This window comes from Narcine bancroftii, chromosome 2 (assembly GCF_036971445.1).
Source record: "Narcine bancroftii isolate sNarBan1 chromosome 2, sNarBan1.hap1, whole genome shotgun sequence".
NCBI lineage: Eukaryota > Metazoa > Chordata > Chondrichthyes > Torpediniformes > Narcinidae > Narcine > Narcine bancroftii.
The window spans coordinates 371121367-371143816 of record NC_091470.1 but is presented as its reverse complement, the minus strand read 5'-3'; the positions used below and the strand labels follow the sequence as shown (position 1 = coordinate 371143816).

General features: G+C 42.9%; 1 protein-coding gene across 1 annotated transcript in view; it reads left to right on the top strand.

Moving 5' to 3' along the window:
* The window catches only part of LOC138753136 (laminin subunit alpha-3-like), a 341672-nt gene that overhangs the window by 120855 nt on the left and 198367 nt on the right, over positions 1-22450 (top strand). The window contains exons 24-25 of the mRNA XM_069915711.1: positions 7733-7896; positions 17738-17846. Coding sequence (XP_069771812.1) covers positions 7733-7896; positions 17738-17846 — 273 coding nt within the window. The remainder of the gene's footprint in view (positions 1-7732; positions 7897-17737; positions 17847-22450) is intronic.

Sequence of the window (22450 nt, the reverse complement as noted above, 5' to 3'; positions counted from 1 at the left end):
AGTTGAATTTCACCTGTACCCAAATGCAGTGAGAAGCTTTGTTTTTCACACTGCCCAGGGAAGTTAACATGCTGTATAATAAGTAGGCTGTATAATAACAAAATGAACAAATATTTATAGAGATAAATGAGTTTTAATTGTAATCAAATTGTCCAGGGTATGAGAAAGTATAAAAGAATAAGAGGGACGGTGAGATTGAGTCAGTGGAAAGGAGGGGTTGTGTGTATGATGGAGTCGATTAAGGGAAGGGGTAGTGTGTGATGGAGTCGATTAAGGGGAGGGGTAGTGTGTGATGGAGTCGATTAAGGGGAGGGGTAGTGTATGATGGAGTCGATTAAGGGAATGGGTAGTGTATGATGGAGTCGATTAAGGGAAGGGGTAGTGTATGATGGAGTCGATTAAGGGGAGGGGTAGTGTATGATGGAGTCGATTAAGGGAAGGGGTAGTGTATGATGGAGTCGATTAAGGGGAGGGGTAGTGTATGATGGAGTCGATTAAGGGAAGGGGTAGTGTATGATGGAGTCGATTAAGGGGAGGGGTAGTGTATGATGGAGTCGATTAAGGGAAGGGTAGTGTATGATGGAGTCGATTAAGGGAAGGGGTAGTATGTGATGGAGTCGATTAAGGGAAGGGGTAGTGTGTGATGGAGTCGATTAAGGGAAGGGGTAGTGTATGATGGAGTCGATTAAGGGAAGGGGTAGTGTGTGATGGAGTCGATTAAGGGGAGTGGTAGTGTATGATGGAGTCGATTAAGGGAAGGGGTAGTGTGTGATGGAGTCGATTAAGGGGAGGGGTAGTGTGTGATGGAGTCGATTAAGGGAAGGGGTAGTGTATGATGGAGTCGATTAAGGGAAGGGGTAGTGTGTGATGGAGTCGATTAAGGGAAGGGGTAGTGTGTGATGGAGTCGATTAAGGGAAGGGGTAGTGTGTGATGGAGTCGATTAAGGGAAGGGGTAGTGTGTGATGGAGTCGATTAAGGGAAGGGGTAGTGTATGATGGAGTCGATTAAGGGGAGGGGTAGTGTATGATGGAGTCGATTAAGGGAAGGGGTAGTGTGTGATGGAGTCGATTAAGGGGAGGGGTAGTGTGTGATGGAGTCGATTAAGGGGAGGGGTAGTGTGTGATGGAGTCGATTAAGGGGAGGGGTAGTGTGTGATGGAGTCAATTAAGGGGAGGGGTAGTGTATGATGGAGTCGATTAAGGGGAGGGGTAGTGTGTGATGGAGTCGATTAAGGGGAGGGGTAGTGTGTGATGGAGTCGATTAAGGAAAGGGGTAGTGTGTGATGGAGTCGATTAAGGGAAGGGGTATTGTATGATGGAGTCGATTAAGGGAAGGGGTATTGTATGATGGAGTCGATTAAGGGAAGGGGTAGTGTATGATGGAGTCGATTAAGGGAAGGGGTAGTGTGTGATGGAGTCGATTAAGGGAAGGGGTAGTGTGTGATGGAGTCGATTAAGGGAAGGGGTAGTGTGTGATGGAGTCGATTAAGGGAAGGGGTAGTGTGTGATGGAGTCGATTAAGGGAAGGGGTAGTGTGTGATGGAGTCGATTAAGGGAAGGGGTAGTGTGTGATGGAGTCGATTAAGGGAAGGGGTAGTGTGTGATGGAGTCGATTAAGGGAAGGGGTAGTGTGTGATGGAGTCGATTAAGGGAAGGGGTAGTGTGTGATGGAGTCGATTAAGGGAAGGGGTAGTGTGTGATGGAGTCGATTAAGGGAAGGGGTACTGTGTGATGGAGTCGATTAAGGGAAGGGGTAGTGTGTGATGGAGTCGATTAAGGGGAGGGGTAGTGTGTGATGGAGTCGATTAAGGGGAGGGGTAGTGTGTGATGGAGTCGATTAAGGGAAGGGGTAGTGTGTGATGGAGTCGATTAAGGGAAGGGGTAGTGTATGATGGAGTCGATTAAGGGAAGGGGTAGTGTATGATGGAGTCGATTAAGGGAAGGGGTAGTGTGTGATGGAGTCGATAAAGGGAAGGGGTAGTGTGTGATGGAGTCGATTAAGGGAAGGGGTAGTGTGTGATGGAGTCGATTAAGGGAAGGGGTAGTGTGTGATGGAGTCGATTAAGGGAAGGGGTAGTGTGTGATGGAGTCGATTAAGGGAAGGGGTAGTGTGTGATGGAGTCGATTAGGGAAGGGGTAGTGTGTGATGGAGTCGATTAAGGGAAGGGGTAGTGTGTGATGGAGTCGATTAAGGGAAGGGGTAGTGTGTGATGGAGTCGATTAAGGGAAGGGGTAGTGTGTGATGGAGTCGATTAAGGGAAGGGGTAGTATATGATGGAGTCGATTAAGGGATGGGGTAGTGTATGATGGAGTCAATGGTGGGGATGGGATGTGTGTGATGGAGTCGATGGAAGGGGGATGTGTGATGGAACCAATGGAGGGGGGAGGAGTGTGTGTGTGATAGAGTCATGGAGGGGAGGGGTGTGTGTGATGGAGGGGAAGGGATGTGTTGATGGAGTTAATGGAGATGAGAGGGTGTGTGTGATGGTCAAAGGAGGGGAGAGTGAGTGGTCTGTGTGATGGAGTCGATGGAGGGGAGGGTGAGTGGGCAGTGAACTGGGATTCACTGGTAGGATGTTGTGTTGATAGCTGCCCCCGCCTCCCAGGTCCACCCCCATCTGCTCACATATACCCTGGTTTCCCACCTAAACCGAACCCTTCTGAAGATGACTGTGAGACCCTACTTTTAGTTATAAGCTATTGAAAACATTTGTTCTCCCTCCAGTTCACACTACAATTTTATTAGCTTATTCCCTGACGATGGAAGCGCTACTCAAGCCAGGTACGCTACTGATAGACCCTCTGTCCCCCAACATGGCTGAGGAGTTCACGTACTGGTTAGAGTGCTTCCAGGTCTACCTGAACGCGACCAGAGACGTCTTCCACACCGACGAACTCAGGAGGTCCGCACTCATTTCGAGGGTAGGAATGAAAGGGTATGCAGTCATCAGGGACTGCTCTATTTGTGACACTGCAGGTTCGAAGCAGCTACGAGCCGAATTCGTGTGGAAGTACAGATTGTTGACACTTTAGTCGTGGGGGTCCACTCGAGGTACATGAAGCAGTGATTGCCTGAGTTGGGAAAGAAGGACCTGGCTAGTCACGTCGAGCTGGCCAAATCGCTGCAACAGGCCAAGCTTGAGAACGACGACCTTGAAGCCAACGGGCTCGCTCAGCCAGGTGAGCCCTTCCAAGGACCAGCTGCTCCCACTACCCCTGCCCTAATGGCTGCTGCTTTCCATGCTAGGGAATGCTCCTGTGCTAGGGAGTGCTTTTACTGTGGCAAGAGCTAGCACCCCCGATCTCCTTGTCCAGCAAAAGAATCAGAGTGTTCCAGCTGTGGCAAGAAAAAGCAATGGGCAATGGTTTATGACGTGAGAGGAAGCCCAGGGAAGTCCGCGGACAGCACCGCTCCTGGATCTGATTCCAGCCCTAAGCCGTCTTCCCCGAATTCACTCGAACCCACTTGCTGCGCAACACGTCGACAGAGTGGCAGTGAGGAAACAGTGCAAAAAGGCTCAGTGGCCATCTTGCCGCAACCCAAATTCAAACTTGGTGCCATCATCGTCGGAGGAAGAAGGAGGGTGGCCATCTTGCCACGCCATGAGGTCGATGCCATCTTACCTATGCAGGGCAACCCAGGATGGTGGGGGCCACTCAACTGAAAAGCATGGAGTTTCCGGGGACCTAGCCTCAATGATATTAGAACAGGACAGACCTCACCAGCTCAGCAACTCCATAGTGACTCTGAAGGTAAGCGGACATTCCACTAAATGCCTAATTGACTCGGGCTCTTCTGGAAGCTTCATAGACTCATGGACTGTGCAAAAATACAACCTGAAGATGTATCCTTCTAATTACTGCATATTTCTTGCGTCAGTCACATTCTATGCATATTCAACAACATCTGTCATTTGAAGGGGGGATTTCTGTAAATTTTGCTTGTATATACTTGATGAATTATGTGCTCTGTTGTTGTTAGGTCTGAATTTCCTGTGTCACCTTAAAAGCATGACCTTGGAATATTCTGGTCCCCTCCCCCTGTAACGGTTCAGAATGGAGGGCCCCTAAAATCAGAACCTACATGCAACCTCTCCACCCTGAATAATGACCCTCCCCTCCTCTCTTCCCGAATCTGTCCTCAGACTGCAAACACATTGCTACCAAGAGCAGGAGATACAGCACAGCAGACTGAGATTCATAAAGTCTGAGACACAGCGTCTGATGACGAAGGTATCATTAAACCTAGCACCAGCCCATGGAGAGCGCAAATGGTAGTGGTGAAAAGGGGAAAACAAGTCCAGGCTAGTAATTGATTATAGCCAAACTATTAACTGGATGCTTACCCCCTCTCTCGAATTTCGGACATGGTGAATGACATTGCGCAATATCGGATCTATTTGACCATTGACCTGAAAGCTGCTTATCACCAGCTGCCAATCTGTTCCGAGAACTGTCCATATATGGCATTTGAGGCTAACGGTCACCCCTATCAATTCCAGAGGGTCCCTTTCAGTATTACTAACAGGGTTTCTATCTTCCAGAGGCAGATGGACAGAATGGTGGATGAGTATGGGTAGAAGGTTGCCTTCCCCTACCTCGATAATATCACCACCTGTGGCCACACATTGGAAGACCATGACGCCAACCTCCAGAGTTTTCTCCACACAGCGAAAGCCCTGAACCTCACTTATAACTTGCATATTCAGGACTAAATGTCTGGCTATCCTTGGCTACGTGGTGGAGAATGGCATTATTGGCCCCGATCCTGATAGGATGCACCCCCAGTTAGAGCTCCCAATCCCCAGGACCACAAAGGCTTTGAGGAGATGCCTGGAGTTTTTCTCAAATTACGCCCAATGGATCCCTCAATAACGCTGATAAGGTTCACCCTCTCTTAAAAGCCACTAATTTCCCCCTCTCGGCTGAACCCCAAGCAGCTTTTAACTACCTCCGGAACCACATTACAAAAGCCGCCAAGTATAAAAGCCGTCATACACACGGTGAATGGGAATGTACCTTTCCAAGTGGAAAATGATGCTTTGGACATAGCCCTCACTGCTACTCTCAACCAGGCGGGCAAGTGGGTTTGGGTGAATTCGGGGAAGACGGCTTAGGGCTGGAATCAGATCCAGGAGCGGTGCTGTCCGTGGACTTCCCTGGGCTTCCTCTCGCTTGATAAACCGTTGCCCATTGCTTTTTCTTGCCACAGCTGGAACACACTGAATCTTTTGCTGGACAAGGAGATCGGGGATGTTGCAATTTTTTTGGACATTGCAAGGCCACGAGCTCCAGAACCCATCAGTGGTAAAGGAGGCTCAAGCCATTGTAGAAGCCATAAGGCACCGGAGATGCTACCTGGCTGGTAGGAAATTTAGGCTCCTCACTGACCAGCGCCCGGTCACATTCACGTTTAATAATGTCAAGAGAAGCAAAATCAAAAATGACAAAATTGCTGGGTGGAGGATCGAGCTTCCACCTACAATTATGACATTGTCCATCAGCCTGGATCCCTTAATGACCCTTCAGATGCCTTGTCCAGAGGAAGCTGTGCCTCGACACACACCGGCCAACTGCAGTCTCTGCATAATGAGCTCTGCCATCCAGGGGTCACCCGCATGGCTCATTTTGTCAAGACACACAATCAGTCCTACTCCATGGAAGATGTCAGGGAAATGACCAGGTCTGCGTGGAGTGCAAGCCACTCTTCTGCCCCACAAAGACACACCTGATCAAGTTATCCAGGTCCTTCGAATGGCTCAGTGACGATTTTAAGTGACCTCTCCCCTCCATGAACAGGAACACTTCCTCTTTATCACTGATGAGGTCTCTCGCTACCCTTTTGCAATTCCACGTTCGCTTTGTCAGTAATAAAGGCTCTAGATTCTATTTTCGCCCTGTTCAGGTATCTCAGCTATATTCATAGCAACCGGGGATCATTCTTTATGAGTGACGAGCTGCGTCAGTACCTGCTGGTGAGGAACATTGCATCCAGCAGGACTACTAGCTACAACTCCTGTGGGAACAGACAGGTTGAAAAGGAGAACCCCACAGTCTGGAAGGCTGCCAAACTGGCCCTGAAGTCAAAAGGCCTTCCAGACTCACAGACTCCCTATGGCACTCCATTCCATCCGATTGCTACTATGTACAATGACCAATGCTACTCCTCACGAGCTCCTATCCAATTTCAAAAGAAGGTCGGCATCGGGAACTCCCAACCCGGCTCACCACTCCTGGTCCAGTCCTTCTCAGGAATCACGTGAGGAGAAGCAAGACCGACCCCCTGGTGGAAAGGGTGAAACTGCTCCACGCCAATCCCACGTATGCCTATGTGGAGTACCCAGATAGCAGGGAGGACACTGTCTCCATCAGGGACCTGGCACCCACCGGAATAGAGGGTCTGTTGCCTCAGGTGCCTTGCGAACCATGGAGCTCATTCTCGCCACCCCCAGTCAGGGTCTTAGGGGGATATAGTTCAGAAGGAAAGTGCATCCCCCTCCACCTGTGAGTCGGAGACCCAGCCCACCTCTCCCTTCACAAGCGGACCAGGAGACCCAAGGAATCCAAGGCCTCCCCGATGTGAAGGTGCTCCACCAGGATCTCCAGACCCATGGCCCATTTAAATCTGTAAATTTTTAAATAACTGTACATTTTTCAACCATTTTTTTCTGAACCCATGTTCTCTGAATTATTCACAGACCCTAAATTCTACAGGAAGGGGTGAATACAGTGGACTGGGATTCACTGGTAAGGTGTGGTGCTAATGGCTGGCCCCGCCTCCCAGCTCTTCCCCCATCTACTCACATATAACCCTGGTTTCCCCCTAAACCCAGAACCCTCTGAAGACCACTGTGAGACCCTACCCATAGTTATAACCTAATAAAAGCGTTTGTTCTCCCTCCAGTTGTGAGAGCTTTTATTCATGCTACAGTGTGTGATGGAGTCAATGGAAGGGAGGGGAGTTGTGATATGCAGTTGATGGGGGGCATGTGATGGAGATGATGGAGGGTGAGTGTGATGGAGTCGATGGAGGAAAGGGGGATGTGTGATAGTGGTGAGTACTTCAAACACACTGCCAGGGAGGTGTTGGAACGCGAAATGATAGCAATGTTTAGAATGCATTAAGACAGACCCATGAGGAGGAAGGAATGGAGGGAGATAGAACATGTACTGGCAGATGGAATCAGTTTAAATTGACATCAGGCTCAGCACCATCGTTGTGGGCTGAAAGGCCTGCCCCTGTGGTGTCGGTCAGCTCTGATTCAATGCACCAAAGTACTTGTTTATGTTCTGTACCTCGATGTGCTTCAACCCACAGTCAGTTGAATAAACTTAAATAGTGAAATAGTGTATACATCAAGTCAGCTGAATGGAGTCAAGATTATTGACATTCTTCTGGGTGTCACATTGAGGGACATAGAGACCCTTTCTCTGGACATCATTGCTTAACTGTTTGGCGTAGTGATGTGAACACCAGTGGTTGGGAGGAAATCCTGCACCACCCAGCTCAGTTGGCTGTTGGTGACACACCTTTTACTCTCTGCAGTTCCGGAGAGTTACTGAAACACTCAGCAGGTCAGGCGGTGTCTGTGGAGGGAGAACCAGAGCGTGCTGGAACACTCAACAGATTGGCCAGCGTCTGTGGAGGGAAGAGTAGGATTCATGTTTCAGCTCCTTTGTCAGAACGCAGGCTCTGCAGGCTTTGGTTTTCACATATCTTATATCTGCCTAGGTCCAGGTGCGGTTTGTGGTTCAGCTTCCACAGCCAGGCAAATATGTTCTGGTCCTTGAGTATGCCAGCAGGGGTGAGGAACTCCACTACCTCAACGTGGCTCTGCACAGTTCTACGGGATCAGTGACTCGTGGGAAGTTTCATCTGTACAGCTGCAAATACAGGTACGATATAGCTGGGATCAGTCCGACAATTCACCCATTAGATCTAAACCCCGCAGGATATCTCATGTAGTGAGATTTAAAATGTACTACTGAGAATTTCTCCTTTAGTCTGCCCAGACATGAATCTACTATGGGACTCGACTCATTAGAATTTAAGATGAGATTATAAAATAAGATGGAAGCAAGAAAGTTGTTTCCACAGGCAGGTGAGAATAGAACTCAGGGCAGATTATATAGAAGGAGGTGCTTGATATCTTGAGGCAAAAAAGGTGGCCTGAAGAAGTTCCACCCTTGGTAGGCTAGTGCAGATATTGCAGGGCCTCAAGCAGAGGCATTTAAAACATCCTTAGCCAACAGGTAAGATGCTGGAGGGAATGTTGTTTAAGAAAGGTTCAAAGAATATTGTAGGGAATTATAGAAAGGTGAGCCTGGCATCAGAAGTGGGTAAATAAGAACCATAGAACTGTAGAACCATAGGACACTACAGCACAGAATCAGGCTTCTTCACCCCTTCTAGTCTGTGCTGAACCATTTATTTTGCCTAGTCCAACTGACCTACACTCAGTCCATAGCCCTCCATACTCCTCCCATCCATGCATGAGTTCAAATTCTTCTTAAATGTTAAAATTGAGCCCGCATTCACCACCTCAGCTGGCAGCTCATTCCACACTCCCACCACTCTTTGTATGAAAAAGTTCCCTACACTTTTTCCCTTTCACCCTTAACCCATGTCCTCTGGTTTGTATCTCACCTACCCTCAATAGAAAAAGCCGACCTACATTTACTCTGTCTATCTTCCTCTACCAAATCTCACCTCATTCTTCTACATTCTAGGGAATAAAGTCCTAACCTGTTTAACCTTTCCCTATAACCCAGTTCCTGAAGTCTGGCCAACATCTTAGAAAATCTTCTCTGGACTCTTTGTATCTTATTTTTTTTTAAATTTTTTTTATTTTTCACACCATAAATCACATTAACCATGGTACACACTTTTTCCTTTTCACACATATACAGTGCCATTTTCTCCCCCCCCCCACCTCCCTCCTCCCATCCCACCCTCCCTACCTCCCCCCTCCCATCCATTTAAGGTATTCAATCTAGGATACATTAAACCAGTCAGACAATGTTGTCATTCAATAAAAATACACCAGAAATTCTACTGAGTCCATTCTTCTCATTTCCTTTTCCTTCCGTTAACTTAGGTAATGATTGTCCCCGGTAGGTTTTCGCTATTGTATTTAATGTAAGGCTCCCATATTTGTTCGAATATTTCAATATTATTTCTTAAACTATATGTTATTTTTTCTAATGGAATACATTTATTCATTTCTATATACCATTGTTGTATTTTCAAAATATTTTCCAATTTCCAGGTTGACATAATACATTTTTTTGCTACTGCTAGAGCTATCTTAACAAATCTTTTTTGTGCATCCTCCAAATCAATTCCAAATTCTTTGTTTTTTATGTTACTTAGGAGGAAGATCTCTGGATTCTTTGGTATATTGTTTTCTGTTATTTTATTTAATATCTGATTTAGATCTTCCCAAAATTTTTTTACTTTCTCACATGTCCAGATTGCATGAATTGTTGTTCCCATTTCTTTTTTACATCGAAAACATCTATCAGATACTGTTGGGTCCCATTTATTTAACTTTTAGGTGTAATGTATAGCCTGTGTATCCAGTTATATTGTATCATACATAACCTCGTATTTATTATATTTCTCATCGTTCCGGAGCATAACTTCTCCCATGTTTTCCTTTTTTATCTTTAATGCAGTTTAATATACATCTTTGTTATAAATCTTTTGATTATCATTGTATCTGTAATCACATATTCAAGGTTACTTCCCTCTGGCAAACTGAAGCTGCTTCCTAATTTATCCTTCAAATAGGATCTCAATTGGTAATATGCCAGCGCTGTATCTTGAGTTATATTGTACTTATCTTTCATTTGTTCAAAGGATAAGAATCTATTTCCTGAAAAACAATTTTCTATTCTTTTAATCCCTTTTTTTTCCCATTCTCTAAAGGAAAGGTTATCTATTATAAAAGGGAGTAACTTGTTTTGCGTCAATATTAGTTTTGGTAATCGATAATTTGTTTTATTTCTTTCTACATGAATCTTCTTCCAGATATTGAGGAGATGATGTAATACTGGAGAACTACTATGTTGCACCAATTTTTCATCCCATTTATATAATATGTGTTCAGGTATCTTTTCCCCTATTTTATCTAATTCTAATCTCGTCCAATCTGGCTTTTCCCTTGTTTGATAAAAATCTGATAGGTATCTTAATTGTGCGGCTCTATAATAATTTTTAAAGTTTGGCAGTTGTAAGCCTCCTTGTTTATACCATTCTGTTAATTTATCTAGTGCTATCCTCGGTTTCCCTCCTCTCCATAAAAATTTCCTTATTATTTTCTTTAACTCCTTGAAGAATTTCTCTGTCAGTTGTATTGGCAATGCCTGAAATAAGTATAATATCCTTGGAAAAATGTTCATTTTAATACAGTTTATCCTTCCTATTAGTGTTAGTGGTAAATCTTTCCAATGCTCTAAATCGTCCTGTAATTTTTTCATTAGTGGATAATAATTGAGTTTATATAGTTGGCCGAGATTTTTGTTTATTTGTACACCTAGGTATCTTATTGCTTGCATTTGCCATCTAAATGGTGATTCCTTCTTAAATTTTGAGAAATCCGCATTATTCATAGGCATTGCTTCACTTTTATTAACGTTTATCTTGTAACCCGACACTTCTCCATATTCCTTCAATTTCTTATATAATTCTTTTATTGATAGTTCTGGTTCTGTTAAGTACACTATAACATCATCCGCAAATAAACTGATTTTATATTCCTTGTCTTTTATTTTTATTCCTTTTATATTATAATCTGTGTAGCAGTGTTAGATCTACTGTTGGCAAATGGGATGGGTCAAGTGACGGAGGTTAGTGTTGGCGAGCACTTCGGGTCCAGTGATCATAATGCCATCAGCTTCAATGTCATTATGGAAGGAGGATTGAGGTTTTTGATTGGGGAAAAGCTAGATTTGAGGAGATGCGAAAGGACTTGCAGGGTGTGCATTGGGACAATTTGTTTTATGGGCAGGATGTAGAAGAGAGATGGAAGTCTTTTAAAGATCAGATTTTGAGAGTGCAAAAGCTTTATGTTCCTGTTAGGTTAAAAGGAGGGGCAAAAGGTTTGAGAGAACCGTGGTTTTCAAGGAATATTGGAAACTTGGTTCGAAGAAAAAGGGAGGCGTACATTAGATATAAGAAGCATGGAGTTAAGGAGATGTTTGAAAGATACATTGAATGTAAGAGGAATCTTAAGAGAGGAATTAGGAAAGCTAAAAGAAGGTACGAGAAAACTATGGCAAGCAGGGTGAAAACTAATCCAAAAGAGTTCTACAAATATGTTAATGGTAAGAGGAAAGCTAGAGACAAAATTGGTCCCTAAGAAAATCAGAGTGGAAAACTGTGTGTGGAGCCAAGAGAAATGGGGGAGATATTGAACAGTTTCTTTTCTTCGGTATTCACTAAGGAGAAGAATATTGGGAGATGTGGGATAAAAAAAGCAAATTGGGTAAATATGGGGAATATAGAGATTACAAAAAGTGTAGTTTTAAGGCTTTTGAAGAATATAAAGGTGGATAAGTCTCCGGGACCAGACGGGATCTTCCCCAGGACATTGAGAGAAGTGAAGGAGGAAATAGCAGAGGCTCTGGTGGTAATTTTCCAAATGTCATTAGATATGGGGATAGTGCCGGAGGGATTGGCGCATTGCGAATGTGGTTCCGTTATTTAAAAAGGGTTCAAGGAGGAAGCCTGGCAACTATCGGCCTGTAAGTTTGACGTCTGTGGTAGGTAAATTAATGGAGAAAATTCTTAGAGATAGTACTTATAAACATCTGGATAGACAGGGTCTGATCAGGAGCACTCAACATGGATTTGTGGGAGGAAGGTCATGTTTGACCAATCTGATTGAATTTTTTGAAGAGGTGACTAGGAATGTGGATGAGGGTAGCGCAGTGGATGTTGTCTATATGGACTTCAGTAAGGCCTTCGATAAGGTACCACATGGAAGGTTAGTTAGGAAGGTGCAGTCTTTAGGTATAAATTTTAAGATAGTCAAATGGATTGAACATTGGTTGAAAGGGAGAGGCCAGAGAGTGGTAGTGGATAATTGTCTGTCAGGTTGGAGGCCGGTGACCAGTGGTGTGCCTCAAGGATCTGTATTGGGCCCATTGTTGTTCGTTATATACATTAATGATCTAGATGATGGGGTGGTGAATTGGATTAGTAAATATGCAGACGATACTAAGATAAGTGGAATAGTGGATAATGAAGAAGGTTTTCAAGAATTGCAGAGGGATTTGGGCTGCTTAGAAAAGTGGGCTGAAAAATGGCAGATGGAATTTAATGCTGATAAGTGTGAGGTGCTTCATTTTGGTAAGAAGAATCAGAATAGGACATACGTGGTAAATGGGAGAGCATTGAGGAATACAGAAGAGCAGAAAGATTTAGGAGTAAATATTTGAAGGTAGAAACTCACGTGAATAGGGTGGTGACGAAGGCTTTTAGTATGCTGGCCTTTATCAATCATTGCATGGAATATAGGAGTTGGGAGGTGATGTTGAGATTGTATAAGACGTTGGTGCGGCCTAATTTGGAGTTCTGTGTGCAGTTCTGGTCGCCTAATTATAGGAAGGATATAAACAGAGTGGAGAGAGTGCAGAGAAGGTTTACCAGAATGTTGCCTGGGTTTAAGCATCTGGAGTATGGGGAGAGATTGGATAGATTGGGTCTTTATTCTTTGGAGCGTAGAAGGTTGAGAGGGGATTTGATAGAAGTATTTAAGATTATGAAAGGGATAGACAGAATGGATGTGGATAGACTATTTCCGTTAAGAGGAGGAAAGATTAAAACAAGAGGACATGAGTTAAGAATTAAGGGGCAGAGGTTTAGGGGTAACATGAGGGGGAACTTCTTTACTCAGAGAGTGGTAGCCGTGTGGAATGATCTTCCGGGAGAAATAGTGGTGGCGGAGTCAATCGTATTATTTAAGAAAAGGTTGGACGGGTATATGGATGAGAAGAAGATGGAGGGTTATGGGCATTGTGCAGGGAGGTGGGACTAGAAAGGAGTGTTTGGTTCGGTGCGGACTAGAAGGGCCTAATGGCCTGTTTCTGTGCTGTTATGTTATGTTATCAATTCTGCTAGTGGTTCTATAGCTGACGCAAACAATAAAGGTGATAGTGGGCATCCCTGCCGTGTTGACCTGCTTAAGTTAAATTGCTTTGATACATGTCCATTTACTGTCACTTTCGCTAACGGTCCCTTATATAATGCTTTAATTCAATTAATATACTTCACCGGTAAACTGAATTTTTGCAATACTTTGAACAAATAATTCCATTCTACTCTGTCAAAGGCCTTCTCTGCGTCTAAAGCAACTGCTACTGTAGGTGCTTTATTCCCTTCTACTGCATGAATTAAGTTAATAAATTTACAAATATTGTCTGTTGTGCGTCTTTTTTTGATAAATCCAGTTTGGTCTAAATTTACCATTTTCGGTACATACTCTGCTAATCTGTTTGCTAATAGTTTAGCTATTATCTTATAATCTATGTTAAGTAAAGATATTGGTCTATATGACGCTGGTGAGAGTGGATCTTTCCCTTGCTTTAGTATTACTGTAATTATTGCTGTTTTACATGAATCTGGTAAGCTTTGTGTTTTATCAATCTGGTTGATTACTTCCAGGAGGGGCGGAATTAATAAGTCTTTAAATGTTTTGTAGAATTCTATTGGGAATCCATCCTCTCCTGGTGTCTTATTATTTGGTAATTTTTTTATTATCTCTTGTATTTCTACTATTCCAAATGGTTCTGTTAATTTATTTTGTTCCTCTATTTGTAGTTTTGGTAGTTCAATTTTAGTCAGAAATTCATCTATTTTCCCTTCTTTCCCTTCATTTTCAGTTCGGTATAATTGTTCATAGAATTCTCTAAACTTTTCCTTAATTTCTTTTGGATTATATGTAATTTGTTTGTCTTTTTTCCTTGATGCCAATACCATTTTCTTAGCTTGTTCTGTCTTAAGCTGCCATGCTAGAATTTTGTGTGTTTTTTCACCTAGTTCATAATATTTCTGTTTTGTCTTCATTATGTTCTTCTCCACCTTATATGTTTGTAGTGTTTCATATTTTATTATTTTATCTGCCAATTCTCTTCTTTTAGTTGTATCTTCCTTTATTTCTAATTCTTTTTCTATATTTACTATTTCCCTTTCCAACTGCTCTGTTTCCTGATTATAGTCCTTCTTCATCTTGGTTACATAACTTATTATTTGTCCTCTAATGAATGCTTTCATTGCATCCCATAGTATAAACTTATCTTCCACTGATTCCGTATTTATTTCCAAATACATTTTTATTTGTTTTTCAATAAATTCTCTAAAATCCTGCCTTTTAAGTAACATGGGGTTTAATCTCCATCTATACATTCTTGGAGGGATGTCCTCTAACTCTATTGTCAATATTAAGGGTGAATGGTCCAATAATATTCTAGCTTTATATTCTGTTTTTCTTACTCTATCTTGCATACGAGCTGATAACAAAAATAGGTCTATTCTTGAGTATGTTTTATGTCTAGCCGAGTAATATGAATATTCCTTTTCCTTTGGGTGTTGTTTCCTCCATATATCCAAAAGTTGCATTTCTTCCATCGATTTAATTATAAATTTGGTTACTTTGTTCTTTCTGTTAAATTTTTTCCCAGTTTTGTCCATATTTGAATCCAAATTCAGGTTGAAATCACCTCCTATTAATATGTTCCCTTGCGTATCTGCTACTTTCAAAAAGATATCTTGCATAAACTTTTGATCTTCTTCGTTAGGTGAATATACATTGAGTAGATTCCAAAACTCCAAATATATCTGACATTTTATCATTACAGATCTCCCTGCTGGATCTATTATTTCCTCTTCTATTTTAAATGGCACATTTTTACTAATTAATATAGCTACTCCTCTTGCTTTTGAATTATACGATGCTGCTGTTACGTGTCCTACCCAATCTCTCTTTAATTTCTTGTGCTCTAATTCAGTTAAATGTGTTTCTTGCACAAATGCTATATCAATTTTTTCTTTTTTCAGTAAATTTAGCAGTTTCTTCCTTTTAATTTGGTTATGTATCCCATTAATATTTAAAGTCATATAGTTCAACGTAGCCATTTTATACTTTGTTTATCTTCCCTTTCCGTTTCTCCATCATTACCTTTCCTCCTTTTCCATTTCTGTTTTCTTACTTTCAACTCTTTATAACTCAACATTCCTATAACATCCAACATTTTCCTTATTCTCCTATTTCTATCTTCTTTATCCCCAATCTCCCCTTCCCCTCCTGAGTTGTCCTTTATCCCTTGTCGGACAACCACATCTCCCCTCTCCATTTGGATTTGCGAATTCACTCGCAAGCGTCAACTGATTTTGCAGTGACCGCTATTTCCCCCCACCCAGCCCCCCCAGAAAAGATTTCACTTTTCATATGTAACAAAGGTCACTCTTTTAGTTCCCTCTTTATTCCCTCTATTCCATTTCCTTCCCTTATTAATTCTTGTCTATACTCTCTATATTTTCCTCCAAATACGGATACATTCATGTATGCACCTTATACATATACACACATATACCTCTTTACCCACATACATATAAATCGTGGTCATTTTTACTCTTATTACATATCTTCATCTCTCTGGTTGTTTTGTGGTTGTTCTGCAAATTTCCTTGCTTCCTCTGGATCCGAGAATAGTTTTTTTTTCCCATAAGATCGTTTTCGATGTATTGAACTCCTTTCTCTTCTTCAGGAGTTCAAAACTTATGTGTCTTTTTAGTTCGCAGTCTTTTGTACTCTCGTTACACGTCTTCATCCCTCAGTCTATTTTTGTAATTGTTCTGCAAATTTTTGTGCTTCTTCTGGATCCGAGAATAGTCTGTTTTGTTGTCCTGGAATAAATATTTTCAATACCGCTGGAGGCTTTAGTATAAATTTATACCCTTTCTTCCATAAGATCGCCTTTGCTGTATTGAACTCCTTTCTCTTCTTCAGGAGTTCAAAACTTATATCTGGATAAATGAAGATTTTTTGCCCTTTATACTCCAGTGGCTTGTTGCCCTCTCTTACTTTTTCCATTGTCTTCTCCAGTACCTTTTCTCTTGTAGTATATCTTAGGAATTTTACTAAAATAGATCTTGGCCTTTGTTGTGGTTGTGGTTTAAAGGCCAATGCTCTATGTGCCCTTTCTATTTCCATTTCTTGCTGTAGTTCTGGACATCCTAGGGTCTTAGGGATCCACTCTTTTATAAACTCTCTCATATTCTTGCCTTCTTCATCTTCCTTAAGGCCCACTATCTTTATGTTATTTCTTCTGTTATAATTTTCCATTATATCTATTTTCTGAGTTAACAGTTCTTGTGTCTCTATAACTTTTTTATTAGATTCCTCTAATTTCTTTTTTAAGTCCTCTACCTCCATTTCTACTGCTGCTTCCCGCTCTTCCATCTTGTCCATTTTCTTTCCCATTTCTGTTAAGGTCATATCTATTTTATTCATTTTCTCTTCTGTATTGTTTATTCTTCTTCTTAAATCATTAAATTCTTGCGCTTGCCATTCTTTAAATGACTCCATGTATTCTTTAATAAGAGAAAGTATATCCTTTATCTTGCCTTTCCCTTCTTCTTCTATTTCACTGTACTCTTCCTCTTCCTCTTCTTCTTCCTCTGGGTTGGCCATCTGTTCTTTCTTTGTTGCCCTTTTCTTCTCTTCTTTCTTGTTTTCGTTGTCTTCTATGTTCTCCTCTTGCTGCAGGTGTTCTGCAGCTGTCATTGCCGGCTGTGGAGATCGACTTCCCAGCTGGTCCCCCCTCCCGTCGGTGTGTTTTTTTGCATGCGCATGCACGGTTGCGCACTTTTACTCAGCTCAGCGAGCCATTTTTGTAGTCCACTTTCTACCGACCTGAGGGAGCGGGTTTCTCTCTCCACCGCGGGCCTCTTCGAACAGGTAAGGCCTTCTCCTTCTTCTTCCGTTGTCTTCTTTTCCTCTCTTCTTACCGTTGGTTTCGATTTTTCTTTTTTCGTCGCCATCTTCTTTCCACCTTTATACTCACTTTTCTTTAATTTTTATTTTTGTGCCTTTGTATTTTCCTTTGTTTTTTCCAACTTTTCTGGAGAGGGCTGGAGTTCACCGACCGGCCACTACTCCATCACGTGACTCCCCTCCTCTTTGTATCTTATTGATGTCTTTCCTTTGTTACAAAGAATTCCAATAGATTTGTCAAGAACGATTTAAAATTCCACGTTGACTCCGTCCGATCCCTTCTCTGCTAGTCATATGCTCTGCTATTACATCCTTAATAATGGATTCCATCATTTTGCCCACTACTGATGTAAGGCTCACCAGCCTATAATTCCCCGCTTTTTCTCTACCCCCCTTTTTAAATAGTGGGGTAACATTAGCTATCCTCCAATCCATGGGTACTGATCCTGAGTCTATCGAGTTCTGGAAAATAATTCTTAAAGCATCTGCTATCTGAATGGCCACTTCCTTGAGTATCCTAGGATGTAGATTATCAGGCCCTTGGGATTTATCGGCCTTCAATCCCATCAATTTCCCCAAGACCATGTCCTTAGAGATACTGATTTCTTTCAGTTCTTCCCTTGCATTAGTCTCTATCACCTTGTCGCCTCTTTCGAGGAAATCTGTCTCCGGTTGTCAGTGGTGCCGGATATGTGGTATTCATGCCAGGCATCATTGTGTCTGTGTCCTCACTGCAGCTTCCTTTGTCGGGCTGTGGCCATTGACCATCAGAATGGTATTGCAGTGTTTGATTCGTCCTCTAATGTGGAACTCCACCTTCAAGGGACATCAGTCAGCTTTCTGCTGGTAAGTCTGTGTGAGGGTGTGTGTACAGGCACATCTGTCCGTGCATCTATGCATGCACAGGTGTGTACTTAATTTGTGTGTATACATCTGTCTTTATCCATGCATGTGTGTGTGTGCGTGTGTTTATGTGAAAGGGTGTGTTCGAGGTGTATGTGTAATCCCTGTGTGTGGGTGTGTGTTTGTGGATATGTGCAAGTGCCTGATATTAAAAATCAGAGAGAAAAATACTGCAGATGCTGGAAACCTGACATATGAATAGAAACTGTTGAAAGCACTCAGTCAATAGGCTCGTGGAGAGTTAACATTTCAAGTCAATGTACATCGAGGAAACAGGCCTTTTGGCCCAGCTTGTCCATGGATGGGTACCACCCATCACCCAATACTTAGTCGATGGCTCTCTGAGCTGGGTAATTCTAGTACTCATCTCGACCAGCCACTTCTTTTAGCAAGCCCCCCCTCGCCGCCCAAGGACTCTGCTCAATGTTCATGGCCCCCTTCCCTGAGAAGCAATCAAGTTTTTGGTTTCTTTCGTACCTCTCTCCAACCAACTACATTAAAAATATTTGTTACGTGAGGTGAAAAGAAAACAAAGTGTTGACTTAAAGGTGGTGTGGACCCTGTTGAGAATGGCTGATCTAAACAACTGTACACTGTCAGCATCTCTATTCCCGCTGCTCTGGAAAAAAAGTTGAGAATTACTGCTCTACACCCAATTGTTACTGAAATATTTTTGCGACATAAAAATTGTTATTGGCCCATTTCCTTTGGAGTTATGAAACCGTGCACATAACGAGTCAATTAGGTACAATTAAAACAGTGATTTTCAAACTTTTCTTTCACTCACATCCCACCTTAAGTAATCCCTTACTAATCATAGAGACTGATGGCAAAGGGATTACTTAAGGTGGGATGTGAGTAGAAAAAAATGGTTTGAAAATCACTGCTTTAGGTGAACAAGTTCCCCTCAGATCTCCTCTAAATCTCTTCCTAAGGTCTAAATTTATATCAAAATTCATATGAGGGCTCACTTAACCTCCTCCATGCCAAGGAGAACAGACCCAGCCTCTATAGTCTCTCCTCATTGTTGAACTACTTTGCCCCAGTCAGTCTGATGTGCCATCATTTCCAGTGTCATTTGCAAAGTTACTGACATTTGCATCCAAATTATTAATGTAAGCAGCAAAAGACCCCAGCACTGATCCTTGTGGTACACCACTGGTCACAAGCTCCCTATCTGAATAACAACCCTCTGCCACCACCCTCTGGCTCCTTCCTCCAAGCCATGTTTGTTTTTAATTGCCCCGCTCACCGTGGCCTCCATGCAATTCAACCTTCCGCACCAGCCTACCATATGGAACCTTGTCCGTGTAGAAAACATCTACCGTCCCGCATCCATCAAGGTCACCTCCTCAAAAAAAAACAATTAAATTAATCGAACATTGAACGTACAACATTCCAGGACAGTACAGGCCCTTCAGCCCATGATGTTGTGCCGATCCATGGCCTACTCCACAATAATCAAATTCTTCTCTCCCTTACACCCATAACCCTCTATTTTTCTTGCAGTTTCTTACATTCATGAGACATCCTTCCCCATGCACTGAGCCGTGTCCTATCCCAAATCAATTCCTGTTCCAAATGCAAATAAACCCTGTCCCTCAAAATTCGATAAACCCTGTCCTTTAAAATTCCACCTAGATGAGCCTCGGGAGCCACATTGCCAGCATATTAGGGCAGAGAGAGAGAGAGAGAGAGGTGAGATCTTTGAATTTAAATTGTGAGGAATTAATTAGATATAATTTAGACTCCTCTCCCCCCAGCCCGAGTAAAAGAAAAGAAACAATCCATCCCAGCAGGTAAACAACTAAGAGTGTGAATTGGAGGATGTGGCGCAGATGAGGTGTCTTTTTGTAGCCTCCACCCATTTTTATTTAACATCCGGGGTTTTCTAGCGTGAGGGAGATTGTTGATTTCACCAGTATTTATGTGGTTTTCGTATTTGTATAATTTAAGGGCTGGAGGAAGGTGGGGAGAATGGACTCTGTAAATCATATTGCATGGGAAAAGAATTTGATTGTTTGTTGAACTTACGAGTCTTTGAAAATTAAAAATAAAATTTTCAAAAAAAAGAATTGTTTCAGCAGTTAGGGTAGTCGAGCGCCCCGATTGCAGGATGTGGGAAATCTGGGACAGCACGAGTGCCCCTGATGACTTCACCTGTAAGAGGTGCATCCAGCTGTAGCTCCTGGGAGACCGTGTTAGGAAACTGGAACTGGAGTTGGATGAACTCAGGATTATTCAGGAGGCCAAGGCAGTGATAGAGAGGACCTTCAGGGAGAGTGTGGCCCCTAACAGTCAGGAGACAGATAAATGGGTGACTGTTAGGAGAGGGAAGGGGAAGAGGGCAGATAGGGCACTGAGGAGTGCGGAGGAGCAAAGAGATCTGGGAATACAGATACATTGTTCCATGAAGGTGGTATCACAAATAAACAGGGTTGTAAAGAAAGTTTTGGGCATCTTAACCTTTATAAATCAAAGTACAGGAGTTGGGATGTTATGTTGAAGTTGTTTATGAGATTGGTGAGGTTAAATTTGGAATATTGTGTGCAATTTTGGTCGCCAAACGACAGGAAGGATATCAATAAGATTGAGGGAGTACAGAGAAGATTTACTAGGAGGTGGCTAGGTATTCAGGAGTTGAGTTACAGGTTAGGACTTTATTCCTTGGAGATAAGAAGAATGAGGGGAAACTTGATAGAGGTGTACAAGATTATGAGAGGTATAGACAGAAAAGATGTGAGTAGCTTTTTCCACTTGGATTGGGGGAGATAAATGTGAGAGGACATAGTTTTAGGCTGAAATGTTTCGGGGGAACATTAGGGGGAAGTTCTTCATTCAGAGAGTGGTGGGAGTGTGGAACGAGCTGCCATCTGATGCAGTGAATGCAGGATCGATCTTGAGTTTTAAAAATAGATTGGATGGGATGTACGGGAAATGTCTGGAGGATTATGGTGTGGGAGCAGGTCAGTGGAACTAATGAAATTGTGGTCAGCACAGACTAGAAGGGTCAAATGGTTTGTTTTCTGTTCTTTAGCGTTCTATGGTGCAGAGCACCCCTGTAGCCATTCTGTTTTATATACTGTTGGGGGGATGATCTACGAGGGATCAGTCATGGTGGTCACGTCTCTGGCGCAGGAGATGGCTCATAGGCTTAGGAGGGGACGGGGGGAGAAGAGGAGAGCTATGGTAATTGGGGACTCATTGGTTAGGAGAACGGGGAGGAGGTCTGGTGGGCGAGATTGAGACTCCTGGATGGTATGTAGCCTCCCAGGTGCCAGGGTCAGGGATGACTCTCATTGAGTTCATAGCATTCTGGAGGGGGAGGGGGAGCAGCTTGATGTTGTGGTCCACGTGGGGAGTGATGACATAGAATAAGAGGGAATATAGGGAGTTAGGAAGGAAGATAAAAAGTAGGAACTCAAGGATGGTAATGTCAGGATTGATGCCTGTGCCACACACTAGTGAGGATAGGAATAGGAAGTTGTGGCTGATGAATGCGTGGCTGAAGAGTTGGTGCTGGGAGCAGGGGTTCAGATTTGTGGATCATTAGGATCTCCTCTGGGGATGGTCTGACCTGTACATAAAGGAAGGGCTGCACCTAAACTGGAGGGACCAATATCCTGGTGGGCAGGTTTGCTAGAGCTGTTAGGGAGGGTTTAAACTACTTTGGCAGAGGGGTGGAAATGAGAATGTGAGGGCAGAGATTAGGTTAGAAGGACAAAAGCTTGATGCTATGTACTTTAAGTTGGTGAGGAAAGACAGGCCAGGGACAAAACAGAAAGGGAGCCAGTTAGAGGGGTTGAAATGTGTCTATTTCAATGTTAGGAGTATCAGGAATTAAGAGGATGTACTTAGATCATGGATCAGTATGTGGAACTACAATATGGCCATTACAGAAACTTGGCTGGAGGAAGCAGGTACTAAGGTTTAGGCATTTTAAAAGGAATAGGATGGGAGGTAGAAAAGGGGGTGGTAGCTGTACTGGTCAGGGATAGTATCACAACTATAGAAAGGGAGGATGCTGAAGAGGGAGTGTCCACTGAGTCAGTGTGGGTGGGAGTCAGAAACAGGAAGGAAGCTATCACTGTGCTGGGAGTTGTCTATAGGCCCCCAAATAGCATCAAGGAGCAGATAAGCAGTCAGATCTTGGAATGGTGCAGGAAATATAGGGTTGTAGTTATGGGTGATTTCAATTTCCCAAATGTTGACTGGCACCTACTGACTGCAAGAGGGATAAATGGGGCAGAATTTGTCAGATGTGTTCAAGAAGGATTCCTGACACAGTATGAGAGGAGAACCCATACTAGATCTGGTTGTGGGTCATGAACCTGGTCAGGTGGTGACCTCTCAGTGGGGGAGCATTTTGGTGAGAGTGACCATATCTCCCTTAGCTTCAATGTAGCTATGGAAAAGGATAAAAACAGACAAAATGGGAAAGTGCGTAACTGGGGAAGGTCTAATTACGAGGGAATGAGGTAGGAACGAACGAGAGTAAATTGGAAACAGATGTTCAAGGATGAAAACATGGAAGTAATGTGGAGGAA